This window comes from Hoplias malabaricus, chromosome Y (assembly GCF_029633855.1).
Source record: "Hoplias malabaricus isolate fHopMal1 chromosome Y, fHopMal1.hap1, whole genome shotgun sequence".
NCBI lineage: Eukaryota > Metazoa > Chordata > Actinopteri > Characiformes > Erythrinidae > Hoplias > Hoplias malabaricus.
This window is the reverse complement of record NC_089820.1, coordinates 2,696,467-2,715,000: the sequence shown is the minus strand read 5'-3', so window position 1 is coordinate 2,715,000 and position 18,534 is coordinate 2,696,467. Positions and strand designations below refer to the sequence as shown.

Sequence of the window (18,534 nt, the reverse complement as noted above, 5' to 3'; positions counted from 1 at the left end):
AACTGACTAGATCATTGACAGTCGTTTCTTTAATACACCACTAATATGTGACTACATTTAAAATACAGAAATTAGTTTTTAAGATTGTGCACATTGTGTGAAGCTACTCTAAGAGAGCTTTTGGGCTTTCATATACAAACACTTTGTTTTCGCATTGTACCTGGAATCTTCTCATGTCTCTTGGGTTTCCTGCTGTCTTCAGACAATTCTGGTTACACTTGAGGAAGAACTTCAAGAAGAATCTTTGGGGAACAGAAGACAAAGGCAGACTTTTAAACATCTGTTTTTTGTTTTTTTTAAGAACTGGTCAATAATAAAAAAAATAATAGTTCCATAAGAGCTTGTCAGAGGAGGTAACACTGTTTTGATATCATAGGATTTATCATAAAAAATATTTATAATCATGGTGATAAAAAGAGGACATTTCATAAGCAATGGTGATATCTGCCAAAAGTCCAACTCTGAGATGTGACTGAACTAGAAATGAAAAAAATGGCACAAAACAGCAGTGCAGGCCCAGGGGACAACAATATCCCACAATGCAATGCCTGAGAGTCCCATGGGGCAAGTCTGTGAATCTGCGGCAGACAGAAAGAGAGGGAGAGGGAGGCATGCATATCTATAGCATATCATATTCGTTTTTGAAATGGTCTCTAACGATTGTGTGCGACAGTGTGTTCTGAGGTGTGAATCTGTGTGTGTGTGTGTGTGTGTGTGTGTGCATGCTACACTAAGGTAGACAGAGGTGGCACTTGTGGGATATATGGCTGGAAGTGAGGGATGGAGAGAACGGAGGTAGATGAGGAAGATGTGGGGGGAGAGAAGAGACTTCAAATCCCAGGAGTGTATCGTCCGGCAATATGGGACCGCTGCTATGGCAACCAAGCTCTGGCGCAATCCCAGAGTCCCCAGTGTAAAGGAAGGAGGGACAGAAGAGTGAAAATGCAACTGAAAACTAACATTCCATCAGAAGACAGAGACAGATATGGCGAGAGGGAGAGAGAGTCATAAATATGCCCAGTTTTCAAACTACATTCGTGTGTCACATCTCCCGATCTAAAATATGTTAAGCCCTATCTATAATAATATCCTTCAGTGTACAAAGGCACATTGCACACTGAAAACACCAGCTGCTCTTTACACAGAGATGCACAACTTAATTGTAGCACTTAATCTGATTCCTTCTATTTCAGTCTGAAACTTATTTATGAAATTGTCACTTTGGTTCCTTTAAAGAATAATTAACATTACTCATATAAAATGTTTATATTTCAAATGTGGCTAATAAAAACACTGCATATGTCCAATTTTAAATGCAATTGTATCTTTAGTAAAAATCTAAATGACTTTTTTCTGTATTGTTTTCTTAATAGTCATAAATGTGCCACTAAGGTGCCTTAGACCTACTATCAGGAAATCATCAGTTCTATCTCTGGTGATCTCTCAGTCCAAGACAGCACTATTGTCCTCACTTTCTCTGAGTGGGTGAGATGGCCCTGACTCTTCCCTCATGACAGTGGGCACAGTGCTAGCCAAAGCACTGGTGTCTGTTCGTTGAGAAGACAGATCTATGGTATTTTGGCACTCTCAAAAAGTGGTGGTTGCTTCCTTCATATTTCGGAAGAAGCATGAGTTTGTTTTCACCTTCCCTGGTTGGTGACATTGCCTGTAAATGGTGGTGGGGTGGTGGTATAAGCTAAGGGTGGGGCTGGCAAAGACTGATGATTAGAAGGATGGATATATAATGGCTATATTATAAAATTCTAAATCAATCTTAAACTCCATGATTAATGCATCTCTGTTTTACCCTGTGTATACATTCATAATCAATAAGAATAAGGATCACTACAAAATCTCTCTGTAGTTTAAAATTGTCTGGTCATTTTCAGATATATTTCTTTTTATTATGGACAACATTTGAGAGCTGACTAAAATTAGTTCCAAGTCAGCATCCCATGCTTCTTAGTTTGAGCTATTTAAGAGAAGCACTATCAATATTGTTCTTGGCATAGAGTGATTATGATTTATCATATGAAGTCGAAACCTCTGCTGTTCCAACTGTGTGTTGTGTTTTAACTGTGTTAAACTCTCTCTCTCTCTCTCTCTCTCTCTCTCTCTCTCTCTCTCTCTCTCTCTCTCTCTCTCTCTCTCGCTCTCACTCTCTCTCTCTCTCTCACACACACACACACACACACATACACATTCCCATGAAATGTAAAACAGACTGACTTATCACTGACAGCAATGCAATGATTTCTTTACAACTGTAATAACAATTTAAGGGATTGCATTTGATAACAGGTCTTTTTCAGGGGCCCTATAAGTGTCTCTACAATATCAGAACAGTTCTGTGCAGACTTGAACAGGTCTAGTAAGTGTTTTTGTTTTGTTGTGCATCTTCCTTCCTACATTCCTTGTAAAAAGATTCATGATTACCATGCTCTATCTGACCTAGATGTTAATACCTCCCATAAACCCAATTGTATAGGAGGCAGAGGTGGTCAGGTGATCAGTCAAGCAGATGTAGGTGAAGTGGAAGTACAAATTCCTAACAACAGTAGTAAATGATTTTATAATACAGATACAAGAACTTTGATATAGGTAAAGAGGTATGTTTTCTTATGCCATGCAAAAAAACAAATATAAGCAATACTGCTAAATGCGACCCTGAACTACAGACAATAAACGCCTAGTAAAATAAAAAGTCCAAAAAGTGTTGGGATGGAAGCAATTTAGGGTGAGTAACGAGGTTACATGATAATAATAATGCTAATAAATTGAAACAGGTGATATGTACAAGGATTGTAATCATGATTTGGTACAAAAGCAGTATCCACTGCTTTGAGAAGGATCTCAAATGTGTGAGAAAATGATTGAAATGTGTAAAAGTTTCCTTAAAGCAAGATTGGAAGAGGTTTTCATATTTCTCCATCTACACTGAATAATATCATTAAACAATTCAAGCACTCTGGAGAATTTCAAAGGGCAAGTGCACAAGCATAAGCTAATCACCTGTGATCTTCTAGCCCTCAGATGGCACTGCATCAAGAACAGTTGGCAAACCTCTGTCAAGTACTGCATTCACAAATGCCACTTGAAATTTTACTGTTCAATTAAGAAGCCATGTTAACCATGTCCATACGCTGCAATTCTTCTCTGGGCTCAGAGGCATCTAATGAAGAATCAGTATGCCAGTATCTGGAATAAATAGACGCTGTGTGCTCTGGACCAAAGGACCATCCAGACCATCATGTGCCATTGGCAAAGTTGATTTACATTTCTGTGTTGCCAATATTAATGCAGTAATGTACATTGAGTCCTTAGCGCAACATATGCTACCTTCAAGACGACACCATTTCCAAAGGTGTCCATTGGTTTTTCAACAAGACAATGCCCAAACCACATGCTAAACACATTACAAAGCTATTGCCTGCAGAAGAGGAGGGTCTGGGTACTGGACTGGCCTGCCTGCAGTCCTGATCTGTCCCTTACAGAGAATATGTGGACATTTTTTAAATGAAAAAAGCCATAATGACCACATAGTGTTGCATACATTAAGACATTTTGCAAGAAGAATGGGACAAAATATCATCTGAAACACTGGAGTACTTGGTATCCTCCAAAAGGCACTTTGAGTGTCGTGGGAAGGAATGACAACATTACAAAATGGTAATTACTTTACTGTCCTAACTTTTCTTGGCCTGAAATGCAGGAATGAATGTAAATTAACCAATGAAATGAAGTTGAAAAGACAAAACTTGAAATGTCTTGGTTTATATTGTGTGCAATAAAACAGTAATGTAGTAATGTGCAAAGTAGGTTTAAGAAACTGTTTTTTTCTGTATTTATTTTGCATTTCCCCCTACTACCTAAACTTTTCGGAATTTGGTGTTATACTACAAACTAATTTAGAATAGCATATTCTGCAAGAAGTGGTCTTCTGCTATACAGATGTGAAAAATGTGCGTTTTGGAGCATTGCTGATTTTTGTTCACACAATCTAAACAACAAACACAGCCTAGAATGATAAGACAGACTTTGTATCAACAGAGAATGAGAGAATTTATATAATCCTTCTCATTCTGAGAACTACGCTGCACCACACCAGCAGCTAGCAGCAAGTTTTCAGACAAATTCTTCATTTTTTTCTATTCTCTTTGACATTTATTCCTTATCACATGGCATTTCAACCTGCAGTATTCACCCTCCATCCACTTGGTCAACTTTTCACCCCTTAGAGTCAGTGGTGCACAGCTGCGAACAGCCAAAATTAAAGTGCGATGGCCACGCACACACATTAGCATGCATTAGTCACTTCCCCCTCCCTGCCCACTTAGCATGCAAATCTCCCAGCCTCAACGCCTCGCGCCTTCTGCCACGCAGCCATTCGCCGCATTATAATTAGAGCCATCTTGCATAATTAATTAGGACTCCCGGACAACCCCCTTATTGCCACACAACACCCAATCTCAGTTGTGCTGTGGGGGAAAGTTTAATATCAACAACATTTGTTTTGCATTGTTGTGATATTTAGAGTTAACAGACGGGAGACTGAGACAATAATGATGATGTTTGAAAGAAAATATGTAAATGAGTTATTACAGACATGGTAACTTGCTAATTATGTTTCATGTCATTTTAATTTGGTACCTTTACTAGTTCGTTTTCAAGTAAACATAGTTATTAGCTGATCATTTGGCAACGTCCTGCAATAAGTGTGCAATATTTCTCACCAGGGCTTTCTTATTACTGTTAGAACAACCCATAATGAAAATCTGAAGGATAGAAATTATTGTTTATGCACTTGCATTTGAAATAAAAGCACATTGTTGACGAATTGAAAGTGCTGGCCTCATTCTGAGCTGCAGATGTCACTTGGCGCTTGGGTGTATTAATCTAGAATGTCAGGCAACGGTCGATCCCCTTTGCACCTCTAGGAGCGCTTGTTAGAAAACAAAAGGTAGGGTTGAGTCTTAAGCCAGGGGATCAGTTTCCACAGTGGCTCAGAGGGAGTCTCTGACCAGACCTCTGAATGGGCTTTGTCTGCATCTGCTTCACTTCTCAAGACTAAACACGAGCCTCTCAGCATGGGGTTGCCTTCTAAGAGTGACAACTTGCTTAACCTAGAAGAAACAAAATGGCCTGGAATGATACAATTGAAACAATGGTACATGTGGACCTGCAACCTATGGAAGAGGCAGAGTGCCAGCAGAGGCATGCAATAGACAGGATTCCAAAATTATACAATTATCAGCTTGAACAGATGTGTAGAAAATTCAGCATTGTGGTTGGGATCAAATATGGAAAACCAAAAAGGTTATGCGCTGCATTTACTTGATTCAAATGTACACATTATTCACGTGAATAAAATATATTAACACAGCAAGAATAAGAATAAGCAAACTGTCACAGGGAAATAGAGTGTTTCATATTTATCCTTAGGATGAAAGATGAAATGATGCATTCCCCTACAAGCATGTTAAGGCGCCTGAGGGGTAACTAGGTCTTCGTTCTATACAAATGTTCTGAAGATTGTCTTTAGTCATTCAAAGTATTTGACATAATTATATATCCAAAATGACCACACAGTGGTGCAGCAGGTAGTGTCACCGTCACACAGCTCCAGGGAGCTGGAGGTTGTGGGTTCAAGTTCCGTTCCGGGTGACTGTCTGTGAGGAGTGTGGTGTGTTCTCCCCGTGTCCACGTGGGTTTTCTCTCACAGTCCAAAAACACATGGTGGATTAGTGACTCAAAAGTGTCTCAAAAGGTGTGAGTGAATGTATGTGCGACCCTGAACTGGATATATGCGGTTACAGACAATGAATGAATAAATATATCCAAAACCCTTGTAGATTTTTGATCTCTCCATTTTTTCCTGAAATTATGGCCATTAATAAGGAGCTTGCCTTAGTCTTTAAACTAGCTAGTGCTGAAATGAGCTTCCACAGCCCAATGATTGGGGGTTTATAAGCCCCCTGCAAGCCTATTTCTGACATTAAGCACATCTGTGGCTGCTCCACAGTGTGCCTGCCTATTTACAAAACCTTTCTATGAAATATGTAAGAATAGAGTAGTGTAAAAAAAGAAGAAGAAAAAGAAAATAAGGGAAGGGGTGATTAATTTACAAAAGTGTGTGTTGTATTTTCACATTGGATGATTTAGCTCTTCTTGTGGTAGAATTCCATGTGCCTTAATATTCTGAATTACAGCTGACAACAGTTCATCAGTAAACAGACAGTGGCTGCAGTTTAAAAAAATAAAATAAAAATTGTACCAGTGTAACATACCACCACTTCAGTGTCACTGCAGTGCTGAGATTGATCCACCAATCAAGTAATACCTGCTTTGTGGTGGTCCTGTGGGTGTCCTGACCACTAATGAACAAAATGAATGGGTGAATGGGGACTAACAAAGTATGCAGAGCAACAGGCAAACTGCAGTCTACAATTGTGGGACTACTTTTTCCGCCTATATGGCCAGTAACTGATAAAAAAGGAGGTCATTTTAATGTTAACTGTAATATACCAGTATAACATATATAAAATATATATATATATATATATATAAGACTACATAAAGAGAGAGAATGGAGAGAAAGAGAAAGAGAGTGTGTTGGTATTTTAGATTCAGGATCATCACTCATCAGAATCCCCTCTCGTCCACCTCAACCCCCCCCCCCCCTCCTTCCCCTCCACCCTCCCTAGAAAAACAAAACAGTGTCATGACATGGAGGGAGAGAGGGAAAGGAAAATTAGGAAACCAGATGTGCGGCATTAAAACATATTGACATGCTGAAAAGCTTCCCTGCCAGCCCTGATACACTGGGAACTGTAAGTCACACACACACACATACATATATATTACAAATATAAATAATATATTTAGAATATATGTAGTTTAATAATAATCTATAATGGTCAAAAAGGTAATGCTCATGAAGGGAACTTATAGCAATTCATAGATTTCATTAGTCATGATCTGTGTATGAATAAGACTGCATTAAAATACACCCATGACTTAGGTCGCAGTTAAGTAAGCAGCGACAATAGCAAGTAAGCAACAACAGATATACAATGCATAAACCATATTTTCTGTATCCGTTTTCTCAATCAACGTCTGATATCTCTGTGTGCAAACCGAATAGTAGGTTTTATAATGGTATGAGTAATATGCAACACATGGCATTGCAAAATGACCAGAATAACACTAGGTTTCTGAAAGTTGCCATAAATTACATACTGTATTTAGGAATACGTTCTTGAAGTTGTATATACATGTGCTGCATATAGTACAGTGTGTCTGTTTAAGCTTTATGGATAGGTGCAGGAAAGAAGGATGACTTTCTCTCTTTTTTCAGACAGGAGAGAGTCATAGGTGGGTGGTGTGTGGACTCTTGGGGGTTTTGGGGAGCAAGGGTATGGAGGCAGTAATAAATACCCTCAGCTCCCAGAGTCCCCTGGCAGACTGAGGCTAGACTGGTCATGGGGGTTAACACCCTGCACAGCTGACCTCTGACCCCGCTAACAGGGCACACAGAGCAGGGTGGCTAAAGTGATACCCCCGTCACCACATACCATCCCGGGACCTTTCACACCCGGCTCCGCCAACAAACGAAATGCAAACAACTACCAGCCTTCTCCTAGCGCTCTCACCTTTCCATGTCAGATTCCGTCTGCTGAGCCCTTGTAACTAACATAAATGAATGTGTTTTTGGACCAAACGGTCATTGTGAAGGCCAAATCATTCCTGGATAATCCTGGTTTAGAGTTACTTGTTCCCTTCAGAGTAGTTTTTATTATTATTAATATTTGCAAATCAAGCAACCTCATCTCTTGGTACGTGACAGGACTAATCCAAGGGAAAATAAATATTTAAGGCATCTATAATATAAAGGCCTCAACTTTGCTAGTTTACCTGTACCATTTAAACACATTTCATAACTATCCACATAAAAACAATCTCCAAAATGGCTACTTTACAGGAGAAGGCAAACATGTCCTTTACAACCCAGCTAACTATATTACATATAGAGACACCATATAAGAGATGCATTTTCTTACAGTGTTATGTTTAAACAAACACAGGACCATGTCTGTTCATTGCTTTATGTCCCCTGAACATGTTTTGCCACTGGTTTCCTCTTAACATATAGCATGTATGTGCAGACATCATCCAAATCTAGAAGTTTTCATAACATCTCCCTTCTTTTAGCTATGCAACAGTACCTCTCCTCCCTTAGGTATGTAGCCAAAAGGATACCTGCAAAGCCACAGAATGACTTTAACACTAGAAAATATTGGCTTGTGGAAAGTAATGGAATGTTTACACATTGTGCTGTTCGCACTAACCTGCTTCTGTTTTAATGAAAGTAATGTAGCTTGCTGAGGCATTGTACAGGGTTGATGATGGAGTTTTTCAATGTTTTCAATTTTTGTACCCAAGATGTTTCAATGTGGAGAATATTTAACAAGTTTAAAGATATGTCACATCATGTAAAGATACTTGAAATTTTTTTTTTTAATAAAAAAACAATTTTCAGTAGCCAAGGACCATTTAGAAACCTTATTTATTTTACAGTATTACATGAAAGTGTATATCGTGTATTATTTTGACAGCCATATTGAATCAGTTCAGAAATTAATGGATACTTTTCACAAAAATGTGTCAATGTGGATTCCCTTGGACTGTTTCCCAGACCCATATTAAGATCAATCCTGGTATCAATCAACTTTCAATCAACTATCAATCAATTTTTCCATGTTTAATCAACTATGATAAACAGTGGCTAAACCTATGTCCACAAAAATAAGCACATGTACAATGCAACATGGTCAATGTCAATCCATGCTTTAATTCTGAAAACCACACTTCATAGCCTTAATGCTGAGCAAATTCAACATCAGTATATTAAGAAAATCACATCAAACCTATTCATCACTGTAAAAAAGACACACTTCTGAATACACCTTCAGCTCTGTGGAGGAACAAAGCCTAGACTATCCGTGAGAATCAGTGAGCGGCAGGCAGGAGAAAAGAGAGAGAAGAGATGTCTGCTTAATTAGCCAGTAATGATAGGATCTGACAAACAACATCTGTTTCCAGATAGAGAAGGGGGGTGGGGGGAAGGGGATGGGAGAGCGTGAGGGAGAGAGAGAGAGAGAGAGAGAGAGAGAGAGAGAGAGAGAGAGAGGAGGGAGAGACACTTGAAGATGCCAATAGTCACTAAACTGAAAATGTCAAAGTGAGAATCACTTGATGGAAGGTATGCAAAGAAGAAGAGGGCATAGAGGGAAAAGAAAACTGAAAGGCAAATGAGGAGGAGGCCATATGCCAAGACAAAAAATGACAAGACACAAGATGAAAAATCCCTATCAAATTAACGATTGGAAGTCTAGAATTAACAGAGCTTTTGCTAGACTTATTTATGTTTTGATTCGACAGGTTTGAGTTTGCAATTTGAATTTGCTGTCAGCATTTATTTTGAATAGTAATGAATGACCCCAACATACTTAAAATGTCCAGCATTCAGTTTCTTCCCCTTCCAAACATCAAAATAATAAAATTCAGATCGCAGTTCTTGCACTGCATATGAGGTGGCATATCTAACAATTCAGCTATTTTCTTTATGAGAAATGGAGCATGTATAAGTATGTCATGTTTGAGTTTTATTTGTTATTAGCCACAACAATGATAATTTCTATTAAAAAAAAAATAAAAATAAACAACCAAAAAAAAAAAAGATGTAAAACTGCAGGAAAAGAACGATAGAGGGAGAGAAATGGGGAGAAAACAGAAAGAAAGATGGTGAGGGAATGTGTGAAGATATGGGGTATGGAATCACTCAAAGGTCCAGGGTGCTGTAATTTACTGTCTGTGGCTAATCCATAGCAAATGTGTGGAGACGAAGACGGGAGTGAGGAAGGGAAGAGAGTGGAGGTATGGGGGGATAGTGGGGTGCGGGGGTGGAGGGAGGGGTTGGGGGGTGGAGAGACTGGCGGAGCTCACAGCAGGCCTGCTGAGAAGCTGTCAACGGGCCCATCAACTCTGCCCTCCATCCTGACGGATTCATCACACACATACACACACACATAAACACAAACCATTTTGCTTAACGATTCGATCTCACATCAGGGATGTGCTAAGCCTGGATATGATATGGCCGCAGTGTAATAAAGTGCTAGGGAATGTATTGTGCCCTTAGTGGTATCGGTGAATATTAAATTGAAATTATGATATTGATTAGCTGTACCTATATATATCGTTATTCTGTACAAGAGTGTCAGCACGTAACTAGCATGTAACTGGTAGTAATTTTAAGATTTTACTTTAAAATTACAGCTTCAAATTAATTTTTCATGCTTTACTGACCTGTAATAAGAAGAAAAGTTTCTGTCATTGCTACTCTGGGCTCAGCACTATAGAAACTGCACTATGTAACTTTTGGTGGATTATAGGAACACCTTCCTCCTTCCCCATCCCTATTGATTTTAATAGGGTGCTATAAAAACTAATTGCACTAGGGGGAGCTCAAGGAGCAAAAACAACAAATAAAAAAACTAAATCTGTTCTTTTAACTGAATTTAAAGTTGTGGGTTTGTAAAACACCCTTTTAATGTGCAGTGTGTAAGACTTGGAGGGATATACTTGCAGAAATTGAATATAATATACAAAACTTGAATGAGTCTTTCATATCTACACAGGGAGGGAGGCTTCAGAGGCAGCCATGTTGTGCCACTGTTGCTACAGTAACCCTGAATGGACAAACCAGCTTGAAGAAGCAGCTTTGAAAGTGAGTGGTGAGGGACCAACAAGATCTCGTGAAATTAGTGCGTATATGACAAAAATAAGAGCACCCCAAGTATTTGTTACATTAGTAAGTTTATTAGTAGTTGTTTTACAATCACAAACCAAGCTGCTTTCCACTGGTAGCACATTTTCGCTAAATCCAAGCGAACAGATCTTTATATAACAGAAGAAGAAATCAAAGAAACAGCACTGTAAACTTTTATAGAAGGCAAAACCCTGCCAGAAAACATCTGACATTTTGGACGTTAGTGTTAGGCTTATACTTATGGTTAGTGTCGGACACTTTATGCTTGGTAGGAATCAGACATGTATGTGTAATTACAATGTAAGGGCAATTAAATATACTGTAAACATTGTATGAATGTTTGAAATGGTCTTTTAGTCAGATGTGCATAAATTCACATTGAGATAAGGCCGAAGGAGTGTTAAATTGGTTGCTGTCTGAGTAACGCTACCTTAAGTCCGTTAAGGGTATTAATGAAAATTCCAACTAATATCATTATTAGAGTGAGATTATAGTTATGGTTAAACAAGAAAATAATTGATCAAATCTGATTCAATCCCATAACACATCTAGCCTGATAAGTGTGTATTTCTAGATTATAGAAGTGTTTAAGTGATCTAAAAAAGACCTTTTTAGGTACTCATCTTATTTAACACGCTTAAGCTAAGTGATTTTAAAGAAACATTAAAACGTTAATAACATCAGGATTTTAAAATCAGTACTAGAATAAAGTATGCGGTCCCAAGTAGATTCTGATCAAGTAAAAATATCACCCAGCAAGCAGACACACAAACAAACAAACCAGTGGGGACGGCCTAGCACCAGGGTGCACCATTAAATCATTAGTGTAATTTAACACAGACTGCTGTCCACACAAACACACACATGCAAGAACACAATCTTTACTAAGGCTAGTAGCTCCAATTTCTAAACAGGATCTACTATGCTAACGTTTCTGAATCTCTAATGCAAATAAACACATACACCCCCCCCCCCCCCCTTCTCCACACACACACACACCACACTCTCCTAGGATCATTAGTCATATAAAAACCTTACTTTTTAATAGTTATATACCTATTAAACGAGAGTAGGTAAACGTGTTTTAATGCAAATGGTCAGTATAAATGTTCCAGAATGAAATGAAATCTCATTACATTAATAAGCATTTGCATTGAAATTTCTCTTATTAAGTTACAGAGATAAAATGTTCTGTTTTGCCATGTTAGTTGTATTTATATGAGAGTGATGTAACTTTAAAACATCCATGTGATTCCAATCAATTACACATGAAGAAAAAGCAAATCTCTCTCACTCTCTTGCTCTCTCTCTCTCTCTCTCTCTCTCTCACACACACACACACACACACTAAGAGAGAGAGAGAGAGAGAGTTGCTGCCTGAATCAGTTTAAAGTTATTAAAGCCTCCAAAGTAAACAGTGTCCTAATCTGTGTTTGTCTCTCACAGATGTGAGCGGAATTAAGGAGCCCAACAGGGAGGCTGCGTATTCCTAATTGCTTTAACTTGCCATAAAGCCAGACAACTCATTCATTCCAATGATTGATAGAAATCAGTGTGCTGTGACACATCTGGGCTGCCCTAGCTGTATTTGTCTATACATATAGCCTCTCCTTTATTGATATGACATATGATAAATAGTTTTAGGGCAAATGAAATGAGATTAACTTATCTTGGTAAATGGATTAGTTATGAGGAACATAGAGATTTGAAAAGAATATGAGTAAAAAAAAATGACCACAGCAAGCCCATTCAAAAGAGTAAGTGGTCAAATTCAGTTAGAAAAATGTAAAAAACAAAATTTCTGTTACATACATTGTGGAAAAATTTACAATGGTTAGTATTTTCTCAAATGGTTAATCCTTACTTTTCTAGACAAACATCATTCATTCATTCATTATCTGTAACCCTTATCCAATTCAGGGTCACGGTGGGTCCAGAGCCTACCTGGAATCATTGGGCGCAAGGGGGACATACACCCTGGAGGGGGCGCCAGTCCTTCACAGGGCAACACAGACACACACACACACACACACACACACTCTCACGGACACTTTTGAGTTGCCAATCCACCTACCAGTGTGTGTTTTTGGACTGTGGGAGGAAACCGGAGCACCCGGAGGAAACCCACGCAGACACGGAGAGAACACACCAACTCCTCACAGACAGTCACCCGGAGGAAACCCACACAGACACAGGGAGAACACACCACACTCCTCACAGACAGTCACCCGGAGGAAACCCACACAGACACAGGGAGAACACACCACACTCCTCACAGACAGTCACCCGGAGCGGGAATCGAACCCACAACCTCCAGGCCCCTCCAGGCCCCTGGAGCTGTGTGACTGCGACACTACCTCCTGCCACCGTGCCGCCCACTAGACAAACAGGTAAGTAAGAATGTCAGCCTCATGATTGCACATTCACATGAGCTGATGTCCGTAAACTTACACACAGTTACAGATACACATAGCGCATTCATCCTCAGAAGATTCTATGCAATATCTACACAATGTTCCGATCACTCAGGATCATTGTAGAAGGCTGGTCAAACCTCTATTATTAAATATTTAGTAGATAGTGTGATACTGATTACCACACACAAACACACACCCTCACACACACAGTCTCTCACATACACACGGCCAAATAAAAGAGATAAAATATCCATATGGGTTCTTGTCTCTTTGTAAAGAGGACGAGGCACATTTGATATTCAAAACTTAATCCTCTCTCACTCTTGCTGTCATATTCTCATGGGAGCAGATGTCCTCTCTTGTGTATGCACGTGTGTGTGTGTGTGTGTGTGTGTATGGGTGCGTGCATGCACATCTGTGTGAGTGGGGGGTTGTTTATGTATAGGTGCTTTTATATCAGTTGTATATGTTTTTTTTTTCTGTCTACGAACACACTGGAGCACTTTGTATTTCTACAATTAAAGACTGCAGTCCATCTGTTGCTCTGCATACTTTCTTTGTTTTTGCCCAGGTTCTTCAGTGGTCAGGACCCTCACAGGACCTCCACTGAGCAGGTATAACTTGGCTAGTGGAGTGCTGCAGTGACACTAATATGAAAGCAGTGTGTTAGTATCTGTTGCGCTGGTATGAGTGGATCAAACACAGCAGTACCCCTGGAGTATTTAAAAGCTGTGTCCACTCACTGTCCCACTCTGTTAGAAGCAGCTAAGCTTTTGGTCCATTTTGCAGAAGTAAAGTTAGTGACAGTAACTCATCCTCTAGTCTTTCATCAGTGGACACACGGTGCTGTTGGCTGGGCATTTTTTGGTTGGTAAACTATTCTAAAAACTCCAGGAGCATTGCTGTGTCTGATCTAGCACACCACGCCGCTGCAGCACCTGAGCATGATCTAAATCATACCTGCTTTGTGGGGGTCCTGACCATTTAAGTACAGAGTGAAAAGAGGCAAACTAAGTATGCTGAGTAACAGATAGACTACAGTCTTTAATTGTGGGGTATTAACAATTATTTAACATACATACAACTCAGCTGGAGGAACAGCTGTAACAGCTGGAGGAACACCTTCCATTAAAAACTCTTTAAAGTTTGAATTTTTTAAAGAAAGAGGAGAAAAATAAGCTCAAATCGTGCTTAAGTTCTGAAACAAATCCACAAGTGTTTCTCCTCCATTTTGAAGATAACTTAATGGCATGAGTGTGAAAGGATGTGTAGCTTTTGTAGAAGCCGCTCCTGAAGAAAAGGAAACCAGAGCCCAGACCTCAACATCTCTGAATGTGTTTGGGATTCATTTAAAAAAAAAAATTTAAAAAAGAAAAGAAAAAAAGAAGACGATGACTATAATGCAACCAACTTCCAAGACTGAACCGAAAATGTCTTTTAAATATGTAAAGCAGGTACTGAAACCAATGGAAGCTAAGGATGGACACAAGAAAAATTGAAAATACTGATTTATTTACTTGATTAGGTTCTGGATCTGCATTCCTGATACTAAAAAAATTTAGTTGTCAAGTTGTCATTTTAATTGTTCATTTGTATCTAACTGCTGTAAGGCATGAATATAAAGTGTAATATAGCATTTATATATATATAAAAAAGAAAAGATGATGATGATAGTGGTGTTAATATATAAAAACATATGAATATCACACAATTTGTAAATGCTTATACAAGTAAGTGAAAAGGAGTGGGATGTGGTGGTGAAGGGCTGGTGTTTATGGCTTGAAGCATGAAACCAAAGAAGGAGATGATTGTGTTAGGTAAACAAAACCAAACTAATATAGATAATAGTATAAAAGTGTAAGAAAAAGATGTAAGACTTGCAGGACCAAATTAATGTTTGGAGGCCTTACATATAAGGCAGTGAAAAAAGAGAAGTGAAGAGAGAGAGTGAGAGAGAGAGAGAGAGAGAGAGAGAGAAATACTTTAAGGAATGTGACCTCTGACATCATTTGCTGTTTCCATTAACCTTTCAATTGTTTAATGTGCTTTTCCAATTTTTCTTGAGGCTTGTTGGCTCTCAGGGGTTCGATTAGGACAGTGTAGGGTGAGGTGGAAAGGTATGCTCTCCTGCTATCACTGCACTGTTAGACTAATACTTTAGAGGCATTTCCACTGAGAGTACAAGCAGTGCTAATGAAACTCTGACTGTGGCTCAACCTCTTAAACAAAGGCATGTGCTTGTGGGCCCACACTCCTCACGCTCATAACTCCATGACTTGCGTATTACTTTCATACTCTAAAAAGAATATTTCTTAACAAAGCAGTACTACACAATGGTCAAAGACAAACTGTGAACACATTATTTAGATTAAGTGGATTTTCTTCAAATATTAAAGTTATTCATACTTACACATATTTTATAAAGGACTCTATAAAATGTCATCCACTGTAAAGTTTTTCATGGCCTTAGGGAACCGTAGTTCTCAAAAAAATGTTTTTAAGGAGATAATAATGTATTATTCTGGGAAGTCCATGGTTATTTCAGCAAGACAATGCCAGGCTTCGTTCTGTATGTGTTTAATAGATACAGGGTACATTTGTTTGACTGGCTTGTCTCCTTTTTTATCAAGCCAGAATGGGCAAATATTCCACATGCAATTTCTATTTTACAAATTAAAAGGGAAGGTGATATAACACAGAATTTAACACTTATGAGTGTGTTGCAGATGTCAAATTCAAAATGTTTTTTACATTCATTCATTCATTCACTTATTCATTGTCTGTAACTGCTTATCTAGTTCAGGGTCTCGGTGGGTCCAGAGCCTACCTGGAATCATTGAGCACAAGGCAGGAACACACACATTCACTCACACTTTTTGAGTCACCAATCAACCTACCAGTGTGTGTTTTTGGACCATGGGAGGAAACCGGAGCACCCAGAGGAAACCCACGCGGACACAGGGAGAACACACCAAACTCCTCACAGTCAGTCACTGGAGCGGGTCTTGAACCCACATCCTCCAGGTCCCTGGAGCTGTGTGACTATGAAACTACCTGCTGCACCACCGTGCCGCCCCAAAATGTTTTAATATTTAAGAAATAAAATCTATTTGTTCAGTAAAACACAGGAATTATATTCTTTTGAGTCTTGTCAGATGAATAAAGCTTCAGATTTTACAAAATATACCAGCTTTCTGGAAATGAGGATTGTATATTCCTTTCTTCTCCAGGAAGAAATTTGTTCAATGGAACAGCTTTTAATTAAAGAACAACACAATAAAAGTTGAAAGAAGTCAATTAAAATTAAATGTCTACAATTAATGTCAAATTTGTAGAAATCTATTTACCAATTAAAGGTACTAAGAAATACCACTGAGGGTCCCACGACAGTGATGATGAAAGTTACCACAACCATAACCATTTCTTTGTGTACGATTTCAAAAAGTGGTCCAAAATGGTTCATTACAGTTTTGGAAATCCACAATTTCAAAAATGCTTTGCTCTAGCTTAGCTACTACCTCAGGAACATAACTTGTAAAACTATAGACTCAAAATGGTATCAGAGAAACGTAAAGCGAACAGGCTATCCACAACAGCTTTTCACTGAGCATTGTCCTATACTCCAGAATTCATGAAACTGAAAAAACAATTTAGGGAGGAAAAATGGCAGATACATTTCATTTCCATGTGAAAGTATTGTCCTAGATATTTTTATATTCATCATTTACATAGTCAGGGCTTGCTTACAGGTTTAACCTTTTATCATAAACTTTTATAACCTCTGTTATAAAACTCCAGTAAGAATAGTCATACTCTAGTCAATATAATTAATGAACAATATGCCTATCTGGAAAGCATTCTCAAATTTAGTTGCACTGAATTTGAATCAATTTTCTAAATAAATAAATACATTTCTACTGAATGTATTTATATATATTTGAAAGGAATTTTCGAGAGTTTTAAGAGAGTAGCATATTAAAATGATATATTGAAAAAGAAGAAAGCACCAAATTTCAGTTGCATTTTTAAACAATTGCTCACCTCTTCTATTTTTCATTTCACACATAAAAAAACTGAATCTGTTTCTGATGGTTAAGCTCAGCTCTTTTAAGTTCTTTTGTTCTGTTTACACATTGTACACATGACATATGTTTTACATTACAGACTATTCATCTTTCAAAAAACATAAAAAATAGCTGGGTGTCCTCCGAGCTAAAGTATAACAGGCACACCCACACGTGAGCCCCTCTGTCAAAGCCTTGTGAAACCATCTGTGGTTGCACAGTTGGGGGAAGGAGGTGGGAGTGATATTGATGAAGCTGGGGCACTCCTATTGATTCTTCTGTTTTGTTGGAGCACTAGCTTGTTAAGGGAGACCCTGCCGGAAAGCGCAATCAATTAGAGAGATATTGCGTTGCATTGATCTCTCTCATCCTCTCTCTTCTGAAACCTCGCCGTAGCTACCCCTTCGTTTTCTATGCGTCCATATATAGATTGTGGTGTGGCACTGACCTGCTAATCCTCAAGCCCACACAACTGTACCTCATTTGGTTTCTTGGCATACAGCAGTGAAATGTTAAGCCTAAAGTAGACATGATTTTTTTTTTTATGTGTCTCTTTACAACCTGACTTTCCAGATAATACCATCTCTTAAGCATTATTAAGTGTCTGAAAACAAAAGGGGAATTACACATACTTCAATCCCATACACAAACAAGAGAAAACAGGGTTCTGCATCATTCAATCATTGAATGTAAAATTCAAACTATTTTAATATGAAATGTGCCATTAAAGAGAAACAATTACAACTTTAAGTTTCTTCACAGTGCTAGAATTAGGAACCAGAAGTTCAAGGTGTTTAAAGCCTGTGAGGTCTCCATCAAAAACTGTTACATGAAATACAACATATGATGCCTGAGACACTGTTTTCTGACAGGTACAAGTGACAGTCATACAAATATATAGGCAATAATACAAGCTAATAAAATCTTTTCATTTACCACAATTATTATTATTATTATTATTAAATCATCGTTATTAACGGTAATTTAAAAAATACTTGTGTAAGCTCACTTGTCATTTTGAATTTAGACATGATTTATGGTTTCTGTCTGTTTTCACATGACACCAGTTTTAATGTCTTTGTCTGCTTTTATATTCAGGATATGAAAAATATGTCGTCACTGTCCACGATGAATGGACCAATCGGAATGGTCCAAAATTCTTGGAATGAAACCTTTTTACATTGACTTCCATCAAAAGGACGGTTTCCCACTGTCCTAGTTA

The 18,534-nt window shown here is 38.4% G+C and overlaps 1 protein-coding gene across 4 annotated transcripts in view; it reads right to left on the bottom strand.

Annotated features, from left to right (window-relative positions):
• LOC136678287 (transcription factor COE2-like) overlaps positions 1-18,534 on the bottom strand; it is a 38,046-nt gene that overhangs the window by 8,404 nt on the left and 11,108 nt on the right. For all 4 annotated transcript variants that reach the window (XM_066656281.1, XM_066656282.1, XM_066656284.1 and 1 more), the window contains one exon: positions 161-242. In XM_066656281.1, the coding sequence (XP_066512378.1) occupies positions 161-242 (82 nt within the window). The remainder of the gene's footprint in view (positions 1-160; positions 243-18,534) is intronic.